At 47.6% G+C, this 20124-nt stretch overlaps 1 protein-coding gene across 1 annotated transcript in view; it reads right to left on the bottom strand.

Moving 5' to 3' along the window:
* Positions 1-1685: 1685 nt before the first annotated feature.
* cfap54 (cilia and flagella associated 54) overlaps positions 1686-20124 on the bottom strand; it is a 28692-nt gene continuing 10253 nt past the window's right edge. The window contains 42 exon segments of the mRNA XM_029259730.1: positions 1686-1960; positions 2774-2857; positions 3122-3263; positions 3451-3557; positions 3707-3847; positions 3938-4104; positions 4687-4839; positions 4945-5155; positions 5247-5367; positions 5461-5569; positions 5669-6008; positions 6105-6251; positions 6368-6528; positions 6789-6948; positions 7526-7652; positions 7738-7889; positions 9033-9187; positions 9333-9498; positions 9668-9718; positions 9992-10111; positions 10360-10446; positions 10575-10760; positions 10905-10971; positions 11068-11238; positions 11381-11468; positions 11708-11908; positions 13156-13314; positions 13875-13947; positions 14035-14170; positions 14251-14444; positions 14541-14750; positions 14862-15076; positions 15188-15342; positions 15485-15682; positions 15835-15914; positions 17308-17422; positions 17604-17730; positions 18863-18949; positions 19156-19288; positions 19400-19525; positions 19639-19761; positions 19870-20025. Coding sequence (XP_029115563.1) covers positions 1841-1960; positions 2774-2857; positions 3122-3263; positions 3451-3557; positions 3707-3847; positions 3938-4104; positions 4687-4839; positions 4945-5155; positions 5247-5367; positions 5461-5569; positions 5669-6008; positions 6105-6251; positions 6368-6528; positions 6789-6948; positions 7526-7652; positions 7738-7889; positions 9033-9187; positions 9333-9498; positions 9668-9718; positions 9992-10111; positions 10360-10446; positions 10575-10760; positions 10905-10971; positions 11068-11238; positions 11381-11468; positions 11708-11908; positions 13156-13314; positions 13875-13947; positions 14035-14170; positions 14251-14444; positions 14541-14750; positions 14862-15076; positions 15188-15342; positions 15485-15682; positions 15835-15914; positions 17308-17422; positions 17604-17730; positions 18863-18949; positions 19156-19288; positions 19400-19525; positions 19639-19761; positions 19870-20025 — 6021 coding nt within the window. The 3' untranslated portion in view covers positions 1686-1840.

Below are 20124 nucleotides of genomic sequence, written 5' to 3'. Positions count from 1 at the left end.
AAAACAGATGTTTCAAGGCCTAAACTATGAGCTCCGTTGTGGGGGATCTACAGCCCCCGGCTCCCCAGAGTTTGCAGGAAAGTCAGTTCAGAAAGCTGTCATGTAGTCTTAACCAGCAAAAATAACAGCTACTGGACCATAAAGCACCAGAGTGGTTAAGGACACAAGTCTTATAACTTGAAGGTTGTTAGTTCAAAACAAAGAAAGAAGGCTGCGGTAAACTTGAGTAAAAATCCAAACTGGAAATGACCCAGAGAAAATGACCAATGTTAAGAAATAAAAATTTAAGTTGTTGGTGAAAAAGCAATGTGTCAGCACCACGGTTATTATAAGCGCAGCATATGGAACTCAAGTTCTCCACCACGGTGTGGAATAAATTCCTTTCTGTTACAGGTTTCTATGCAGGCTTCCCATCCAGTGCTGAAAGAAATGCGCCGAGTGTCTTGAACACAGGATCAAAATACCATTGATATGCACATCAGGACTTGGGCTCTTTTTCATGCTGAAATCAATAATTTATAGGACTTGTTTATGAATTCAGTCCTAGCTGCCAAAGTATCAGACAGAAGCTTTATCTTTCAAGGTTGCCGTGGAATGGAAGTACTCCAAGATTTGCTGTTTCGGTACAGATTTCACGGACAGAAATGTACACAAGCGATGCATAAATTAATCCTGGGCCCCGCACAATGTGAAGCATTTGATCTCTCTTATGCACGTGATTTTAGGGAGATCGTAGTTGTTATTCTCATCTCTGGATTTATTAAAATACGGTATTGGGCTAAAACTGGCATTCGGTTTACTTTGTTTCCATTATTGGCTAAAAAGTATACATTTGCTGTGGGGTTCCTCAACAGCCTTAGCCGACAATCAAAGGTATATGCTACTCCCGTACGGTACCGTTTTATACGACACTTTCTCGTCGTCGCTTAATGTGACCGGAACCTGAGAGACGTCTTAGAAGTAACCCTTTCCAGACTGCATCTTACAGGTGCGTGCAAGGCGCGCCAAGATTATCCTCCAAATCCTCATCCATCCTCATCGCTCCCAGGTGTGCGCAGTCCCACAGGACAGCGCGCACGTCTCAATCGGTTCGGTCAGTGGACCAGTGGAGACAGACTGAGAGGACCACGTTCAGCGTGAGCACTTTTATGGTAAAAGGCAATGATCGTATTGGCTGGGAGATCCTGCGTCATTTCCAGACTGCCAGCGGTCGTTCGCTCCTGCTGCAGCAGCAGCTCTGGGGGTTGTAATGAGACACTGCGGTAGGGTTTAAACCAGTGCTGACTTGTGTGTCTACTGTCCGCTGAAACCTCCGCAGTTCAACCATCCATGTGGGAAACCAGGAATCCTTTCTGTGGTCTGCCGGCGTGTACCCTGAGCAAGCCGACCCGCCCTGCGGTGATGCCAGCGCTAGCCAGTTCATGCCACCTTGGCAACGAAAGCCTGAAGTCTCGGGGGACGTGATTTTAACTGCATGGACCTACATGTACAGCAACAAGATATCTTTCTAGCACTGGGCAGCAAATTATATACGACAGAGATTGCTTTCCCGTGCTTTTCTCCTCTCTCTTGGCCTCACGGGTTCAGACCAAACAAAACCCAAACTCATTTACACCGACGTGCATTAGACTCACTGTGTTTCATTTATTTAACCGCTCTTTTCAGTGGACGTGAAAGTTGTGTCGATTAAGTTTTTCTAAGGGAGAAAGCAGGTCCAGGTTTTGACGCAGTGTCTGTTGCTCGAACCATCTGGGGGGTTTGCAGCGGTTCCCTGCCAGTTGCTAGGTGCAGCATTGGTCGCTAGGGTCCTGGTGAGGGAGGGGGGGCGGGTGTGTGGCGCTCAGAGCAGCAGGGAGGCCAGCCATGAAACCAGTGCAGCCTCTGTAACTACAGCACCTCCTGCAGGATTGAAGCAGCGCTCCAGGTCACCCAGGCTCTGCACATCTGGCTCTGGTGGCTCCTGGGGTGGGACAGGTGGGAGAGGTGTGGTACAACAGGGTCAGTGCAGAGGGTACCATGTAAACAGCAAATAAAAATATCCAAATAAAAATGTGCCCCTAATTAACTTAGTTTCCTAACTTCCCTGGCTTTGCTTCACACCAGAGATACTATATGGATGTAGCTAGTAGTGTAGTGGTTAGTGCGGTTGCTTTTGTACCTGAAGGGCATAGGTTCAAATCTCAGTGCCAGTTATAATACCCTTGAGCAAGGTACTTACCCTAAATTGCTCTGGTAAAATTACCCAGATATATAAATGGGCAAATAAGGTGTCACCAAAATGGATAAATGTTGATGTAAAAAAAACAGCCTGGTAAATTTGTTGCCTTTCCATATGCACAAGGAAGATTACTTCAGTGGTACCTCAAGATACAATCATTCGGGTAACAAGAACTTGACTCAATGAGGAATTTCCCTCAATGTCGCCAGGTTGACGTATGAGGCTTTTTTTCACATTTATGAAGAACAAATTTGGATTTCATCTATCTCCAAACTAGAATCTGGTGGCGTTTTAGCATAAATGGTGTCAATTTTGTGACTCAAGAAAAATGTTCACCATTTACACTAATTATAACATCTTTGATTTAGGAGAATTCGCCTTACAAAATGGCTTTTCAGGAGTAAATGACCTTCGTAAGTCCAGGGAAGAGTTTTCTACCAATAACACTGCAGATCATAGCGCTGAAGCAGTGTGATAATACACGCTCAGGAAAAATTTGTTGTGTTAAATGAGAGCAGTGCATTGTGGGAGATAAATGCTGCAGCTAATACCCACTTTACTGATGTCAGTCGGATCTGAGTGGGGCTTCAGCAAGGCTCTGATCTGAGCCAAGCAGGCTCTGGTCCTCTCCTGCAGCTCCTAGAACAGACACATAGACGGAAACAGTCAAGAACCCGCGTGTTGTTTGAGGAGATGCCAGTGAGGTGAACGTCAAAGCGGATGTCTCACGGGGGTCTGGTTCATTGGATGAGTGTATTTTGCTGCAGATTAGTGTGACTCAGAATGTACCGGTGGTGCCGCTGGGAATCCAATGTACTTTCGTTATAATACCAGTCACTACCGGCTGTGCTGTGATGGCATACGCGCTCTCCGGGGCAAGGTGCCCTGGAGAGGTTTGCCAACCTGTGTGTGGGGGTCCCGTGATCGTCCGTTCTCTGAGCTCCTGCTACTCTGCTGCTTCTGCACACTGGGACTGGCGGGAGGCGAAGGAGAGACAGTGGCTCCGGCACACAGACAGCACAGCTGGGCATGTATAGCTTCCAGGCTGGGACGGGTGAGCAAGAAGCAAGACGGAGCAAAGCAGGGATGGGCGGGGCACAACAGCGACGTTAATTCAGAGAAGGAAAACGATGGTAAAGAGGCATAAGAAATATGAAGAGAGAGCAGGTACAACTACAGGTGATGTATTCCTTAAGTATTTCGGCAAGGAGAGAAAAAAAAGGGATCAACACCTTTCCAAGGAGACCCATAACCGGCCACAGTGCAGCTGCGATACAGCGCCAGCTGTGGGCCCCAGAGCAGACAGAGGGTCGGGATGGAAGGCAAAGAGGAGCAGAGCCTGGAAGAAACCGAGGGAGAGGAGCAGGTTACTTGGCATTCTGGGAGACCAGTTTCTCAAACTTGCGCACAACCACGAAAAGAAACGACCAAACCAGAGCAGGTCTTCTGACACCCCAGCTGGAATGGAGTGTTGCTGGCTATGGATACCATGTTCTGGTGCTGTGAAGACCCGTCTAGCACTGGGTGGTGCCATTGCATGCACACTTGCTCCTTGTCGGCGCACACCAAGGGGGACAGACGCATCGCGGCCTGCGATACACCCCGGTCCGCTGCAGGCGGTGCTCCAGGCTGCGCAGAAATAAAGGTGTGATAAGGACGGTGCTGCCTGTGCACAATGAGGCTAACCCGTTCTTCGTCCCTGCCAGCAGGTGCTCTCACCTGGGGGGTGCTGGGCTTCAACAGGGCGGTGAGGGGTTTGGGGGCACAACACCGCTTCCTGTAGGAGGGCAAGCAGGCACTGAAGAAGCTGTGCAGCTGAGCCAGCCTCAGGGTAAGACTGCTGTCCAAACCCAGTGAGCACATGCCCTCCAAACCACCGTGAGTTACTGTAACACATACACACACAAACAAACATTCACATGAAATTCACATTAACTCTTTGGATTGTGTTTCAGTCAAAGCTGATCCATCTGCAGTTTTTCTCTATCGGAAGTACAGTTTCTCTCATCTGATTGTCGTAAGGCATCAATGATATCCTCCACACCAGCTTTCTGAATGCATTATGTCAACGATGACCACTTTCATTAATGATCAAATTTTCATCCGTTTTATGAGGTTTATTCAAATTTAGTGCATCTGCGGTGTATGCGGTCACGACCCCGAATGGGACAGGTGGTTCAGAAAATGTGTGTGTGAGAAATGTGAGTATCAAGTGGCTTACACACACAGTATCACTTCAGCTAAACAAGGTCAGTAGACCACAAATTCCAAAAAGTGTAACGCAACATTAGGTGATTTTCTGTGTTTCATAATTGCTTCATAAACAATTATGACTGGCTGCCCAATTTTGGATGGGAAGACCAAAAACAGAAAGCTTTGTCCAACAGAAGTCCTCACTTCACCTCAATATGGACACAAGGGTACAGTCACAAAGACGTACAGAGTACCACACTTTACACAGGCAGCACCTGGGCGTGTGGCAATGTGGTGCAAGTTGAGGAGGTGGGCTTGGTAGCGAGCAAGGTGAATCCAGGTGAGCTGGGTGTGCTTTTGACCAGTAGGTGAACGGTCATCATCTGGGGAGGGGCTAGAGTCATTCTTGATCGCTTCATCCAATCCCCCTGAACATCAAAACAAAACCTTACACGGCCAGCATGTATCTCCACAGGCTGTACATTTACACCCACTTCCTGGAAACATCTAGTAAAAAGCGTGTGAGATATTACCGCAGGGGATGAGCAGATCGCTGGAGACAAACTCAGGTAGAAACTCAAGGGCAGAGAGCTGCACGTTGTCTCCTCCAGCCCCACCTGAGACCCCGCAGAGCAGGACCCGGTTGGCATGGGCCTCGCTCACCTGAGCAGCTGCCCTCAGGCACAGTGAGAAGAGGAGTGGCTGGAGTTCGCAGCAGATCAGGGATCTGCTCAAGGTGGGCTGCTGGACCGAACAATGACCCACACGCACACGTAGTGACTCAGAGGACCCATGCATGTTTCTAGCACATGTACATAAGCGTAAGACACGGTACCTGTTGTTGGTTCTCTTCAGTCCTGGATGGAGACTCTGGGCTACGGTGGTCTGCTGAGCAGACCTGTTCCCATTGCTGCAGGTACACCAGGGCTATCTCCAAGTAACACCTCCGTACAAACCTAAGACAGGCACACGCACTCACATCAGAGCCTGTTCAATGTTTCCCTCAGCTCCAAGCACACCGGATAAACACAGGATGACCTTCTGCACACCATAGGTTGTGACTGTGGGATTGAGCAATGCTGATGGCTTCCAGGAAGGTGTCCACCGCATCCTGGGGCTGACACTCATTGAGAGAGACCAGCCTAGACTCCACCAGGCCTGGCAAAAGACAGAAACACACGCATGCACCGAGGGACAGTGTGATCGAGGTAAAAGGCTCATTGTGAACACTGCAAACCTCTTGTGTCCCCGACTGACCTCTGCAGTAGAGGATGTCGGCCTCCAGCTCCTTATCCCTGCTGGATGAGGCCTGGGAGACCCGGAGTGCCGAGTCCAAGGTACGTTGTGCGGAGAGCCACTGGTCAGGGTCCACAGCCTGGAGAACCAGACATCGACCTGTGGAAACATACCGTTAACACACCTGCCCGTCCACCACACCTGGAATATAACCTGCCCCCTGCAGCATATTACCCAGGTGCATGGTGGCCTTGGCCAGCAGGGGTAGCTGTGGGAGATACATGTTCCTTATTCCAAGGGAGCTGAGAAGGACAACTTGGCCCCCTTCTCCAAGGGTGATGTGCTCCCCCAGGGCAGAAAGCTGAGGAGAAACAGCATTCAGGGACCACGAACATATGGGGGTGGAGCGCAGCTCAAAAAGACAGATGAAAGACACGGGGCATGATCGTGGACTGACCTGCTGCTGCAGGAGCTTCTGGATAACAGTGTGCAGGTTGTAGCCATCAGGGCCTTTCAGCTCACTTAGCTGCAGGTTGGCGGTTGCTAAGGTCAGAGCCGCACGGGTGGACAGACAGCGGCAATCTGAAAGCAGGTTAGCTGCCTCCTGGTGGACACATGGAAGCATGAAATAAAGAAATGATGGTGAGCACAGATTGGACAGCTGGGGACGTGCCAAGGAGCACATGTTCACATGTCAGTATGCGAGAAGCACACTCTGACCTGCAGCAGAGAGGCGCTCTCGTCCTTTGGCCTCCCGCTATGTATGGCCAAGATCGCCCCCTGCAGGAGCAAGAGTGCTCTCGTTTCGGGGTCACACCAGGTTTCAGTGTCCTGGAGACCCTCTTCCAGGACCTTGGCAGCTTTGGTGCTGCTGTCCACACCTTCGAAAACAGCACGCAAACTGCATTGGCAAGGATGATGTCATCGCATAAATTCTCTTGCGTCTGATCTGTTTTTTCACTTATCTAAACTTAGTTCACCGTGTCTTGCTGTTCATTCATTTATTCATTCATTCATTCATTCACCTGATCTATTTAGCTCTGACATCACATCACAGACCCCAAAAAACAGTGTCCTTTCCTTAGAGGTGCTCTAGCGTAAGGAACTCGAGGGGGAAGGGGCAGCAATGGGACCACTGCACCTGGGTGGATGGCTGTCCCCGGAAAGTGCTCCGCTAGGGCTCTGACCACAGTCAGCCTGCAGCGCAGCCACAAAGCTCCCAGTCGCTCGCTGGCCTCCACCACGCAGGGCAGGTCGCCAAGCCAGGGTCCACAGTCAAGATCAGCCTCCATCAGACTGCCCTGGGGAGACAGACATCACATGGCATATGGCCTCTTGGGGGGACTGAGCCGTTATCTGTCCCACACACACTCCTCCATACAGACACACGGAGTGAAGGATTCTTCATCTCACAGATGCACACACACAGACAGTCTGTGTGAAAATCCAAAACTAGACACACACCACAAACAAGCATGTGCACATGCTCAAAATACACTCATCCTCTGTTATACAGCCTCGCAACATCCACTTTTTCATTAATTTCTCATTAATCCTTCCGGATTTTCAAACATCCGGTCTGAGCCATCAGGTCCAAACCAGCTATATTAGGTCCAATGCCGTAAACTGAGAGTGAACTTGCACCATTGTGTTTTAACTTTCTAATCGTTAATTTATTTAAATATGACCTAGCCTTCATCTTTTCAAGATGGTCCGCTTGAGACGAGCTTGGGACGAATTAGAATCTTTCCCCATGAGAATTGATGGAATAAATCATTTTTGTTAAAAACGTTTTTCAATATTTGGTCCATTTCATCCATTTTCAGGAACACATTAGACCAGAGGAGTGCGAGGGGGTTGGTGCGGGGGGTGCGTTACCTGCTCGCTCCTGGCCCTGGACTGCCTCAGGTTTGAGGAGGGGACTTTGTGGGTAGGAGACAAGTTCCTGTCCCCAAGCAGGGGGGAGTCCTGGAACAGGTGCAGGGCTGCAACTGCCTGGTCTGCACTGCAGGGAGGGAAGTTAATCGTACTGAGAAATAGGGCCCGTAGCCCTGCTGGTAATGGCAGAAAGGAAGATCACGGTGCGGTACCTGGAAGCAGCTTTGCCCTGCCGTAGAGAAACAGCGGAGAGCAGCAGCCGGACCTCCACGGCCACCTCCAACTCTTCTGCATCCGGCACCGGCAGCTGGGTGCTGGAGAGCAGAGGCATCAGGATACGAGTCACCTCCCTCAGCAGCAGGGCCTGGCACCCACACAAACAAAACATTTTAAGATGTGTAAAGCTCAAGCAATGCGGTAATAAAAAGTACACTGTCACACTTTCATCCATTGATTGTCAGTAACCCTCTTTTCCAATGTCAGGTTGTGGCGGTCCAGAGCCTACCCCACAAACGCGGGATGTGAAAACTCATTTTTAAATTGACTGAAAGTAAAAAAATTATATCATCCCGCAGTTTTCTATTTAGTGCTGACTGCTGATCAGTTTGTTACATATAAGTGCCCAGTGCTTGTCAGCCTCTGGCCACTTTCAGCCTTCTTTATGATCCATGAAATCAGTAAACGCTTAATAATGCAGCTGTCCCTTGATTTATTTACAGGTAAAGTTATATGAAAAACCTAGATATACCTGTAATAAAAAAAAAATTCTTAGTAAGAACATGGCACATAGGAGCTCAGCCCACATCTCACATCCCATAAAAAATCCTTCTTTGTCTGATTAAGCTGCTGTCTCTGCAATGTCTGTTCTATGTTATTCCTCATCTCATTATTGATCATAACACTTGGGAACACCACATAAAACTGTAAATACTGTGGAAGGGAGAGAATTAAGTCAGTCCTACACTCCCCTTCTGTTTGATACATTCTGCCGCCAACTATTGGCTTGATGCAGAACTACAGGTTGCCTTTAATCCGAACCGAGAAATTTTCGAACATAAAATGGTGAATAAAATCCAAAATGAATCAATAAGCTGCAAAATTTTAGAGAAATTTTATAAAACAAAGTGGCGACTAAAACTCAGAATTAATTAATAAACTGCAAAATGTTTGCACCTTCAAAGAAATATAGCAAAGTGTTGTAACAGAAGGAGCCAGTGTGCACACTTCCATACATAATAAAAATTTTAATAAGCGTAAGAAGCATGAGGGCTATCTGGGGGCATCATAAGTCACCAACTCAGCTGGCACTCGTATACTAAATACTAAATGTCACTCACGTGACAAAATTAATTTTGCTAACTGTATTCCTGCAGTTTCTTTTCTAGGGTTTCCCACATAAAGAGACCATGTAAGACATTCCCACACTGTACTGTAATGTACTGCAATATATAAACAGCAAATATTCAATTTTTCCAGAAAGGAGATGTACGGAATGATGATACAGTGCCTTGACTTTGCTGGGGGTGACATTCTCTTTCTTTGGGTCCAACCACAGGCCCACGGGCTTCCTGTCTCCCGTACGAGCGTCATCACTGTCACTGGTGGGCGAGCCCCTCAGCTCAGGATTGCTGGAGCTATACTGTGCTAGAGCGTCTGGGTACCCTGGAAAACCGGGAATGAGTAATCAGCACCATAACTACACACATCACCATTGTTATAGAGCGCCAGGGGTCGTGAACAGCTCTTAAACCACATGATGTGTGTTCCATACAGCTCCTGTTGTAACCCTGAGGGGGAACGCAGTTACCCTGTGCTCCAATATTCTGTCCCTGGGGCTCTGGCAGACAGTGGATGGAGGAGCTTATGGCTAGCAGGAGTTGTGCTCTGGCTACTTCCAGCCTCCGGCTCATCCGGGGTCCAAATAGCAAGGCCAGTTCTGGGTTCAGATGCCAGTTGGCCAGCTCTCCCATGGCCTGAATAGGCAGCAAATGTACAGATGTAGGAGGCACAGACACAAGAATGCACAAATTAGAGAGGCAGAGATGTGCAAGATGCACAGATGCAGATGCTCAGGTGCATCCAGACCACACACAGAACACGTGCAGAAACATACACAAAGAGGCAAACAGTTTAGGTACTCACCTCTAGATTACATGGCTCAAGAAGGGGCTTTGAGGTGTCGAACTCCTTTACCTTGGGATGAAAAGTAACTTTAGATGTGGTTATATGAGAACACTGTACTCATCTTTAGAAAGAGGGAACTCTAATGGTGGCTATGTAGGGGGTCTGTATGGGAGCAAGGAGAAACTTGAGACACAATGGCCACTTGTAGATAGAGAGGACAGTGTTGGTCAACGGTAAGGTGGGCTTTTCTGGTCCCTAGATGCTACTGACCGCACATTAGTGGAGCCCAGGGAATATGTGGTCCCAGGAGCAGGGCGGCCGGCAGTAAGGCTTGCACCTCACCTGTTGTTTGTCTACAGCCAGAAAGCTGCCATGAGGCTGTAGGATGTTCTCCCCCCGCAGCAGGGTGCCCACCTCTCTTATGGCAGCTCTGAATAGGCCCATCTCCGTCAGCACCCTGACCTGTGACCCAGGGCTATGCAGTTAGGGGCTGTCCTGCCCAAGCTATGCACACATACTGCAGTAGAATTTATACAATACCAGTAAAGGAAATAAGATCCACAGGTACGGCAGTAACAGAGGTTTGATCCACAGGTTCAGATATATAGGTAAGACAACACAGGTATATAACAATAGAGTATATCGATAATTCAGTAACAATGGAGACAGGATGTTCAACAGGAGGGAACCATCAAGTGGGAATTTGCTACCTTTAATATGCGACCCTTGATGACGTGTTGTGGGTCTCGACAGACAGTACCAACTACGTGAAGGTAGAGAGACAACGGGGGCAAGATCTGCAAAATGAGCAACAATATTCAAAATTATTGCTGCTTTGTTGAGTTTCGTTGAACTTCGTTGCCAAAGTGCAAAACATTGTCTCGAGCCATCCATCACAGTATGTGAGCCTGCGGCAGGAGCCAACCTTGAGGAAGTGGGAAGAAGCGTAGAGCCAGTGGCAGAGGAAGGACAGGCTAGACACAGCCGTACCCAGATTAGCCCGGAGCGGATCGGAGAACAGATCCAGCCCTGGGATCAACTCCGGGCCTGGCACATAGAAGGAGTACTGCCAGTCGGGCTGAGGGTGTGGCAGTGATGCACCCAGCAATGTCTGCGGTGTGTCCAAAAGATACACGCACACACATTTATAAACTTGCTCATATTGACATTGACAATGCTTTAATCAGTCTAAAGGGTCACACGTGTGTGTCCCATGTAAGGCCGTGTTCCACTGTTTGTGCTTTGAATACGGTACCCTGAAGAGCAGGGCGGAGAGCAGGCAGCATCTAGTGCGCTGACTCACATCTGAGGTCAGGAGGTACCTGTGAGTTGGAGGGTAAAAACAGTGTCATTCAGTGCGTGTCAGTTTGCACAAAGGAGTGTGTGGTGTGTTAGTGTCCGGTGGAAGGAAGGCTCACTGGGCGATCTTGGCGCTTATCATGGCTCCTTGCAGACAGCCCCAGATGCCAGCATGATACAAGACCTCCTGGGGGGCACAACCAGCCCACGAGACCCCGTCCCATGACTCCAGGACTCCCGAGCATTGCAGAGCGCTGTCTAGAGCCTTATTCCAATATGTGTGTGCGACCCTGGTGTGCAAATAGATGGGACACACAGAGACACGCATATATGTACACCATGCCAAAACTCATATTCAGTACATATTTAAGATCAGTCATGGTGCACACCTTGTAAATACCCCAGTGTTCTTACATGTACTGTATTCCTTACCTTTTGTTCCCCTTGTAGAAGTACAAGTTTCCCAGATCATGCAGCGCCAGGACACAGAGGGAGTTCAGGTTATTAGCCTGGAGGTATTCTGCAGTCAGGAAAAGACAAGTTAGGAAGACAGGAACTCTCCTTCTTCAGACTCTCTCATGCCAAGCAAGGAAAAGTAACTGTCCACCCACATTAGATCTGGGTGCCCCACTATGCAGTTCAAAGTGTCTTCAGTTTGAAACTGACTGTGGAAAACAGCAAGGGAGAAGTACAATGGAGGAGAAAGATGAGATGAAAGCTAGGCTGGTAAATCATGCAGTGAAGGAGCCGGGTTCTCACTGATGGAGTTAGTGTAGGAGGAGATGACAGTCTGTAGCTGGGATGCAGGTAGGGGGGAGCTGTAGATGGAGCTCGGTGCGCTGAAATCCTCATTGGAGAGGTCAACAGGGCCAATGCTCAGAGCAGCACTGGTGTCCACGTTGAACTCCACCATACTCTGAGAGTGGCCAGTGCCTTCCTTGCAGAAGGGGACCTCAAAACCTGGGCAACAACACCATGAATGAAAAATCATTCAACACTCATTTATCTCTAGAAAACGCACATTTGACTAGCACAGACCAGCATTTAGACTCTGCACCATTTGTGGCTTTGGAAAGTGACTTTTACAGTGCACCATCCAAGAAACTATCGATGCCCTTTAAAAATGACTATCAGATGTCCTTGAAAAAGTTCAGGCAAACTGTCCAGGGACACAGGATGGCAGAATGCTGCAGAGGTGGTACTCAGAAATTGTGGTTCTGTCCTACCTAAAATGAAGTTATCTTTGGAAGGGAGGAGAACGATGAGGAACCCCTGAACTCAGCAGATGCATCTGCTTTCCATGAAGCAATGTCTCAAACTTCTGATAAATCGGGGTCCTTTCCGAGGGCAAAGGTTACTGTGGTAATGACACAACTGCAGAGTGGTAGGACACTGGCATTATGTGGTCCCATTAACCCAATCTGAGTGTGATCTTCAACAAGCACTGGAGCACTTCTCAAATGATTGTGATGCAGTCGGTATGAAAGCCAATGCCTCCAAATCCAATTTGATGATGATTATCACCAAGGATTAGGTACTTGGATTAGTAACCAAGGATTAGGTTACTTAGGTGTTTTCTCCAGCTAGGGTAGGAGCGGCTCTCTTAGATGCAGGTGGTAACGTAGAGGTTCGCTTCACAAGTGATGGCAGAAGGAATTAGATCAGACAATGGCTTGGTGCAGTGGCTGCAGGAACTTTGGTGCGAAATGGAAGCTGAGCTTGAAATTTACATAGCTCAGTCAGCATCCGCCCTCTCATCTATGGTCATGAGTTCTGGATAATGATCAAAACAAGATCACGCATCAGAACCAGAAGTATAAGCAGCAGAAATAAGGTTCCTCTGAAGAGTAACGAAGCTGACAATCTGTGACAGGGTGTAGAGCTCTGCGATCAGGGAGGCGTTCAGAGTAGCATCAGTTTCCCTCCAGAGTGAGAGTAGCCACATAAGGTGATTTGGCATTTAGAATACCCCCTGGATGTCTCCCATGTGAGGACTGTGAGGCATGTCCCAGAGGAAGAAGGCGCATGGGCAAACATAAGACATGCTGGAGAAATTACGTGTCCAGGTTGGACTGGGAATGGAGACTCTTGATGTGCCAAGAGAAGTATGATTTGGGCAGCTGAGTCACTTGCAGCAGGGACCCTCACCAAGGCAAACAATCTGATAATGAATGGATGATAATAAACAAACCAACTTGTATACTCACTGGGCTGTGTGTCAGCTAGCAGCAAAAGGAGCAGTGTGCGGCTGTGTCGAAAGGTCTGAACCGCGTAACTGCCTTTCTCTGCCATCTCCCGGAAACAGAACAGGGCGTCGTCCACATCCAGGGGTACGGAAATCAACACCAGGGCTCTTTGCAGCTCTGCTTCACAGGACAGCCATAGTTGACCAAAGACAGAAGCAAACACACTGATTTTATTTGTCCCTGTCAATTTGCATAATAAAGTTTGTCTTCAGAAAAATGGAACAGACACACAAAGGTCAACATTTTTCTTTAAAATTCATTAATTCTTTAAAAATAATAAAACATAGAAAAATGGGCATTGAAAACATTGTGTGCGTGAGTATTTGTGTGCAAACTAACGTTTGCGAAATGTGTCTTCTGACCGATTACACCTCGCATTATATATCAGCCAATCAGACTGAGCCTTGCATATGACCCAAGCTCAGTGACTCCCTCACAAAAATTTGTGATACAGGCTCTTGATTGCACATGTTTTGCAGACCTCATTATTATTTTAATAGTTTTTTTTTTAAAACAAACGATCCCTGCCATACAGTCCGTTGTTCTGAGAATGGATTGTATTTACTGGAAACCTGTTAGTTAGAATTTCTGCAAAAAACCTAAGAACTGTACCCTAGTTAGTGTAGGATGCACAACATGGCGTCCTTAAAGACATTTAAGAGTGACGCCGTCAGCCTCACCTGACTCCTGACCCCCTGTTTTGGACGTCCATGCTGATAGCAGCTGCTTTCCAACATAGTTCCTGGAGGTAATCTAAGAAACAGATGCAACAGCTGTAGGTAACAAGTCAGGTTCTCGACCAGATTCAGGTAAAAGGTTCCAGATCTGCTGTGGACCCACCTTCACCCCCATGAGTTTTTCGGTTCTGGAGAAGTGGGGTTGCGGGGGCGATGGGCCCCCAAACTGATGCACCCTCTCCAGCAACTTCCTCTGGGCATGAACCAACAGTGGGGTGACAGCGTGGGTGTAACGCTCACTGGGGGAGTGCACAGTGACACACATTGAGCTCGCAGGTAATGAGATACCAGCGAAACATACACACAAACACACACTCACTGAGTCAGGCCATTAAAGAGGAGTGCCAGGTGTGCCAGGGTCTCCCACTTCTCCTGCAGGTAGAGAAGCTCCAGCACCCGTAGAACCAGTGCCTTCAGCCAGCGGAAATCCATCAGCGTTGTATCATCCACTGAGCCAGAGAAATGCATGCTAGCCTCTAACTCATTGTCATCTTCCTTGTAGGCCTTCCAAAGCTGAGAGGTAAGAAGACTACTGAGTGCTAGGGCACAGCACACCCAAAGAGCACAGACACAGGGGAAATATGGAAACCTGTGGAGAAATGGCCCAACCTGAGCTCTGTACATCATGTCCAGAAGGAGATCAGCAGCCAGGATTAGCAGTGGAGTCACAACAGTGTACACCTGGTCCAGGGTGAGGGAGCTGGGCTCCCCTTGGAAAGACCCTCTCTCCACCAGTTGGGTAATGGCAATGGTCTGGTCCCACAGCACTCGGCATGTCCATTGCAAAGATGTCCAGTGGGCCCCGCGGTGGGCCAGCACCTGCACACACATCACATTAACACACAATTAAGTATTAGATTGTTAGAAGTTTGGAACAAAGCAAGATGCATGATAGCTGTGTGTGCACACAAGGACACAGGTGACAAGTACCATGGCTCGCCTCAAGTGCAAAGCTGCCTTAGTCAGAGAATCCAGATGCTGGGGAATGGTGCGGGCCACGGTTGTTTCCGAGACCATGGATGGTTCCCCATAGTCTGAGTCGTTGGTCACCTGGGTCCGGGGAGTGTTTAGGTCAATGTCGACCTCACTCTCCACAATGTTAGACTCCTCCTCTGCTTCCCTGCTTGGGGTGGCCTCCTTCCCTGCTGACCCCCCCAGTGACAAATAGAATTGATCATTGACAAACAATTATGTGGTCACAGTAACAATTTAATATCAGATTTAATCAGACTCTCTCAGGTTATCTTGTTGCCCACCCTTCTGAAGACACATCTTCTCAAGGGGCTCAGGGACCTCCTTGGGGAGTGGCGGTGGGGTTTTTGGGGTTTGGGTGTGCTGTGCTGCATTCCTCCAGTTCACCAGGGAACCAACACTGGCCAGGGAGAAGAGCATTGGGTCCAGACGGCTGTAGCTATGTGGGGGATAAACCACCTGTTATCTTTCATGACAGCATCAGGATTAAAGCGGATGAATTTCCAAAGCAGCCGATTGCCTTGTTCTCAGCGTAAACCTGCCGAGAGCGTGTGTTTCACTTTGCAGACTGTGGCGACTACCTATGTTGTGCGCGGAGCCCGTGCCACTGCTCCAGGCTCCGGTACAGCAGGGCCAGGTGGCACACGGCCAGCTTCAGGTTAAGATGGCAGCGCCAGGCCGCCTCCTCGGAGCACACGCGACGCAAATGCCTCCTCTGCTGGCATCTACGCAGCATTAGCGGAAGCCGCCTCCGCAAGGTGTTCAGCGCCCAGCTTTCCCTGCTCTCCACAGGCCGCCGCAGAGAGACGTGCAGAGACGCAAACGGTTACGAGACAAACAAGTCAAGCTAAGAACAAGTCAGAGCCGCTCAGCCAAACAGAAAAAAAGAGCTACACATTATGATTTACGCATGTTGCGTGACAGGGCATACCAGTCCTTGCTTTGGGTCCTTAGAGTAGCCAGCTGCTTCCTCCACTTCTTGTCAGTACAGGAAGCGCGGCCTGCCAGGTTCTGCACACAAAGACCAGTACAGCCCTCAGGCAGAGCGATCCACGGTAAGCGCTGTAACTGCATCGCAAGTTCCCGAGATTTAATCCATTTGTGGGATTAAAAAGTTAAAATCCACTTTTTGAATAAAGTTAGATAAAAGTACACTCATCCCATGCAATCCATACCTAATTAATTCCTGAAAACAGCCTATACTTGAAAGTGCACATAATGGACACAATTATATCAATTGTATTTTTTCTGAGATGTACGTCACGTTGGAGAAAAGCATGTGCTAAATGAATAAATGCAAATGTAAATGTAAATGTGGAAAATTCCAAGTAGTTCCAAAGCCAGTCTGAGTTCACCTAAAAATCATCACCCTAAATGTATGGATGAGTGACCCAGTGTAAGTAGTGTATCTAGCAGTGTAAATCACCTTGGTGAATAAGGTGTATGGGCTGATAACACTACATAGAGTTCATTAGAAGTTGCTTTGGAGAAAAGTGTCCGCTAAGCAAATAAATATAAATGTAAGTGTAAATGCCTAAAGTTGTGGAGTACGGTAACAAAATAAATAACGATTAAGATCATAGCAATAACTGGTATCCCACCCCTCAGCTTTGCACCCAGTGATTCCAGTATAGGTTCCTGCACCCTGAGGAGGACAAGTGGTTAATGAGAATTGATGGGTTGATTATAGCAATAAAGTAATAAAAATAAAGATTTAATAAAATCACCCAAAGCCTTAACCTTTGCATCACCTCCAAGAACATTTTGTGCTCTTACTTTAATTTATTCTCTTGCTATGTAGATTTTTTAATAAAGCACGAGATGTCTTTCTGTCTCTAATGACATTAGCACCTCAGGTTTTAGATCCGAACTATGAACGACTCTCTTGCTTTTGACCAGTTTTCCCATTTTACCATTTCAAAAAGAATCTCCTCTCATTTAAGACCCTTATTCTCAATAATTTGCAAAAAGCACAAAAATGGAAACGCAAAGGTTGCCAATATGAGCATACATAAAAACACTGAACAATGTCTTGAAAGCCAGTAAGAAACTAAGTGTGTCTACCAGATGCTTCGTCCCAAACTATGTAACCAAAAATATTTGTATGGAGAAACAAATATGGCATTAATATCAGCAGTATGGATAAAGATTTAGGATATTAATGTCTGCAGTAAAAGCCATAAGCAAAAATCCAGCTAGCAAACCTAGTGGAGGAGTGTCCACCAGACATGGTATTAATCAGAAGTGGTGTCAGTCCTGAAAAGCAACCGTAGACTTCAAACAAGACGCTAAAAGTAAGAATCAAAAGAGTGAACTCGATATCAAGAAAGCAAATAATGTGAGTGTGAGCAGCAAGGGGGGCACACTGTTCTTCATAACTGCAAATTGTGACACGCTCAGTTACCTTGCTGTACTTGATGACGGAGGAGGTGTACTTCTTCAGGTCCTTCTCCGCCTCATCCTGTCCCTTGCCTTGCACAGTGCTGCTCTTTTTACCCTTTTTATAAGCTTCATTTCGCCTGTGGACACATTGAAAACAGTGCCACGAAAACTGATGAGCCCCTCTGATCTTAGGCAACTCGAAATAGACACACGTGGCTTCAAGAACGACCGAAGGATGCTGGTTCCGGCCAGTGGACAACAGGTCCAAACAACTCTTCGTGGCAGATGCACTATTCCATAGGAAAACAGCACACACACCTGCTGAGCCAGCCGAGGATGTCCTGCCCCCATTTCAACACCAGCTCCAGCTCATTCTCCTCAATCCCCCTTTGGAGCAGGTGCACTGCAATCTCCAGGAAGAAGGGCTTCCATTTGTATTTCATTACTGTGTACACACAGGCACACATAGCCATACATACGTGAAATGCAAAGATGCTCAGAAATAGACGTAGAATCATACTCCAAGATACACCCTTTCACATTACAAGAATTTGAATTTACAGAGTTTCATTAAGTACACCATGAGATAATATTGTCAAGGATCGGATTTGGGTTTCATGCATCCGCGAGACCAGAGCAGCCACGTGCGGTTCTTCACAGCTATAGTTTTAATTATGCTGCATTGAGTTCTCACTCTAAACTAGACTTTGTTCCCTAATTTCACACCTTATAACATCAGTGATCATGATCATATATGGACTGTCAAACCATGTCAGCTTGTACAGGCACAGCAAATTAATTTGCATTGTTTTTATTGATTTATTTTGTCTATATTGTTCCGTTTTCTACGTTTAAGGTTGAATTAATGCATCGACACCGAGGATCATATGTATGTTTTGTTTGCAAGTGTATGTCCATAACAGCTAAGGAAAACCTGAATGAGCACAGGCATACAGTACTATAGAGTAATTAGTGAAGGGATGTTATGTTGTGTTATGATAAATAATTTTAGCCGCTGAAGTCACTATGGCTATTTTCATGGGGTTTGGTGATATTTTAGTATCAATGGGTTCAATTTTCAGGCTGAGAAATGCATAAAATTTTTAACGTATCTCATATTCACCGCTCGAAGAGTTTTTGAGGTTCTGATTATATTTTTAATTCTGGGAAACACTATGCACTATATAGTACCAGCGAAAAGTATCAGTACGCTTGTCGGAAAGTAGCATTTTATATAGATTTGGTTAAAAAGGAAATGAGCCAACATGTCTTCACAACAGTCCCTGAAGACATAGGACACTTGTGGATTCTTTGCTTTCGCTCTTCTGTCCTGTTCTTTCCACACAAGCATTGTCCCGGGTGCCCAGGTGTCCTCACCCATTTTAGTGGTACTGTACGTAAAATATGAGCGTGCAACTATATGTGCATGAAATGCACATACTCTCACATGACACTTTGTCAGCTTCACCAAACTCTAACATCTAAAATATATATCTAAATGTTAATCTGTGGATGGTTGCTGTCGTTGAAATATGCGCGGTTGTCACACAATAGCTCTGTGGGTAGATTCACCGTACCATCGTGGAAGGCCGTCTTCAGGGAGCTGGAGATGATCACGGAGTACAGGATGCAGATGTCCCCCTGGACCACCAGGTCATAGGCTGCTGGAGAGAAACACTCATTCATGTTATGGAACGCACACTGGCACACACTTTCAGGAAAACACACTAATATGCTCACTGCCTTCCATAGACGACTGGCAAGTGACTTCAGTCGTTCATGAGAAAAAGGAGGACACGAAGCAGCAGGATGACTGAGGATGGAGACCAGGGGATGGGCAGAAAGAAAAAGCCTGTTAAGAGTCTCTTACCCCTTTTCCTAGTGGGATCATCATGTAGGGAGATGCTCATTATCTTGCTCATTGTGGCACTGGCTTCCAGGGCTCTGAGCTGTTTACTGGACTCCCTGCCCAACTGATTGCTGGCTGCTTTCTGTTCTGGGACCTCCAGCAGAAATGCAGCACATTACTATCCAAACACACTCAGCCCTGACTGGTCAGATGATAGGAGCGCTGAGTATAGCACAGTAATTTATACGCGTGAATTTGGACTTACCAAATGAAGACTGGCTGGCACCGTCTTACTCATAGCCAGCAGGGCGTCGTTGGCCTCCTGCAGAAGCTTCCTGCCCCGATCAATCATGGCTGCAGCCAGGCGGTGCTGATTGGACAGGCGCAGCACCTGCACGTGTGCAAACACGCAGAATTAGGTTTCCTCTCACGCAAGCACACACAAGCACGCCAAGGCACACCGTATCTCCTCTCTGTCGCACGGACGCGCATCGCTGCGGTTACCTTGCTCACATAGTACGTCATGCAGGCCACCATGTGCAGGAGGGACTCTGCAGCGGACATGGGATGTTTCTGGTGGAATACTCCAGGGATCTCCTGAAGGACAACCAGGCACTTTATCACCACCTGGGTGGAAAAAGAGCATTTGTTAAGCCCTGCCTTTTATTACGGAAACTCTCCTTAAAAGATGTCATGCATCCTTCCGTAGAGAAATCCTTCAGCTGGATCATTCACCTGCACCACGGCCTCGGACTGGACTCTGTGGTAGATGAGAGGAGCCAGTAAGCCGTAACAGCCCACCACAGCCTGCAGGGCGGCACTCGTGTCATTCAGCCACAGCGCCAGATCCAGTGCCACCAAGAGGTGCTCGCACTCAGCTAGCCGTGCCACCTGCCATATATTATTACACTGTGATATAAATTCACATTACTGCGATGGCCTTTCTCTACCAGTCTCAGGGATAACAGTCCCTCAGGTGTCATTAACAGT

The sequence above is a fragment of the Scleropages formosus genome, chromosome 2, assembly GCF_900964775.1.
Source record: "Scleropages formosus chromosome 2, fSclFor1.1, whole genome shotgun sequence".
NCBI lineage: Eukaryota > Metazoa > Chordata > Actinopteri > Osteoglossiformes > Osteoglossidae > Scleropages > Scleropages formosus.
The sequence above is the reverse complement of the archived record's forward strand: the minus strand, read 5'-3'. Positions and strand labels throughout refer to the sequence as shown.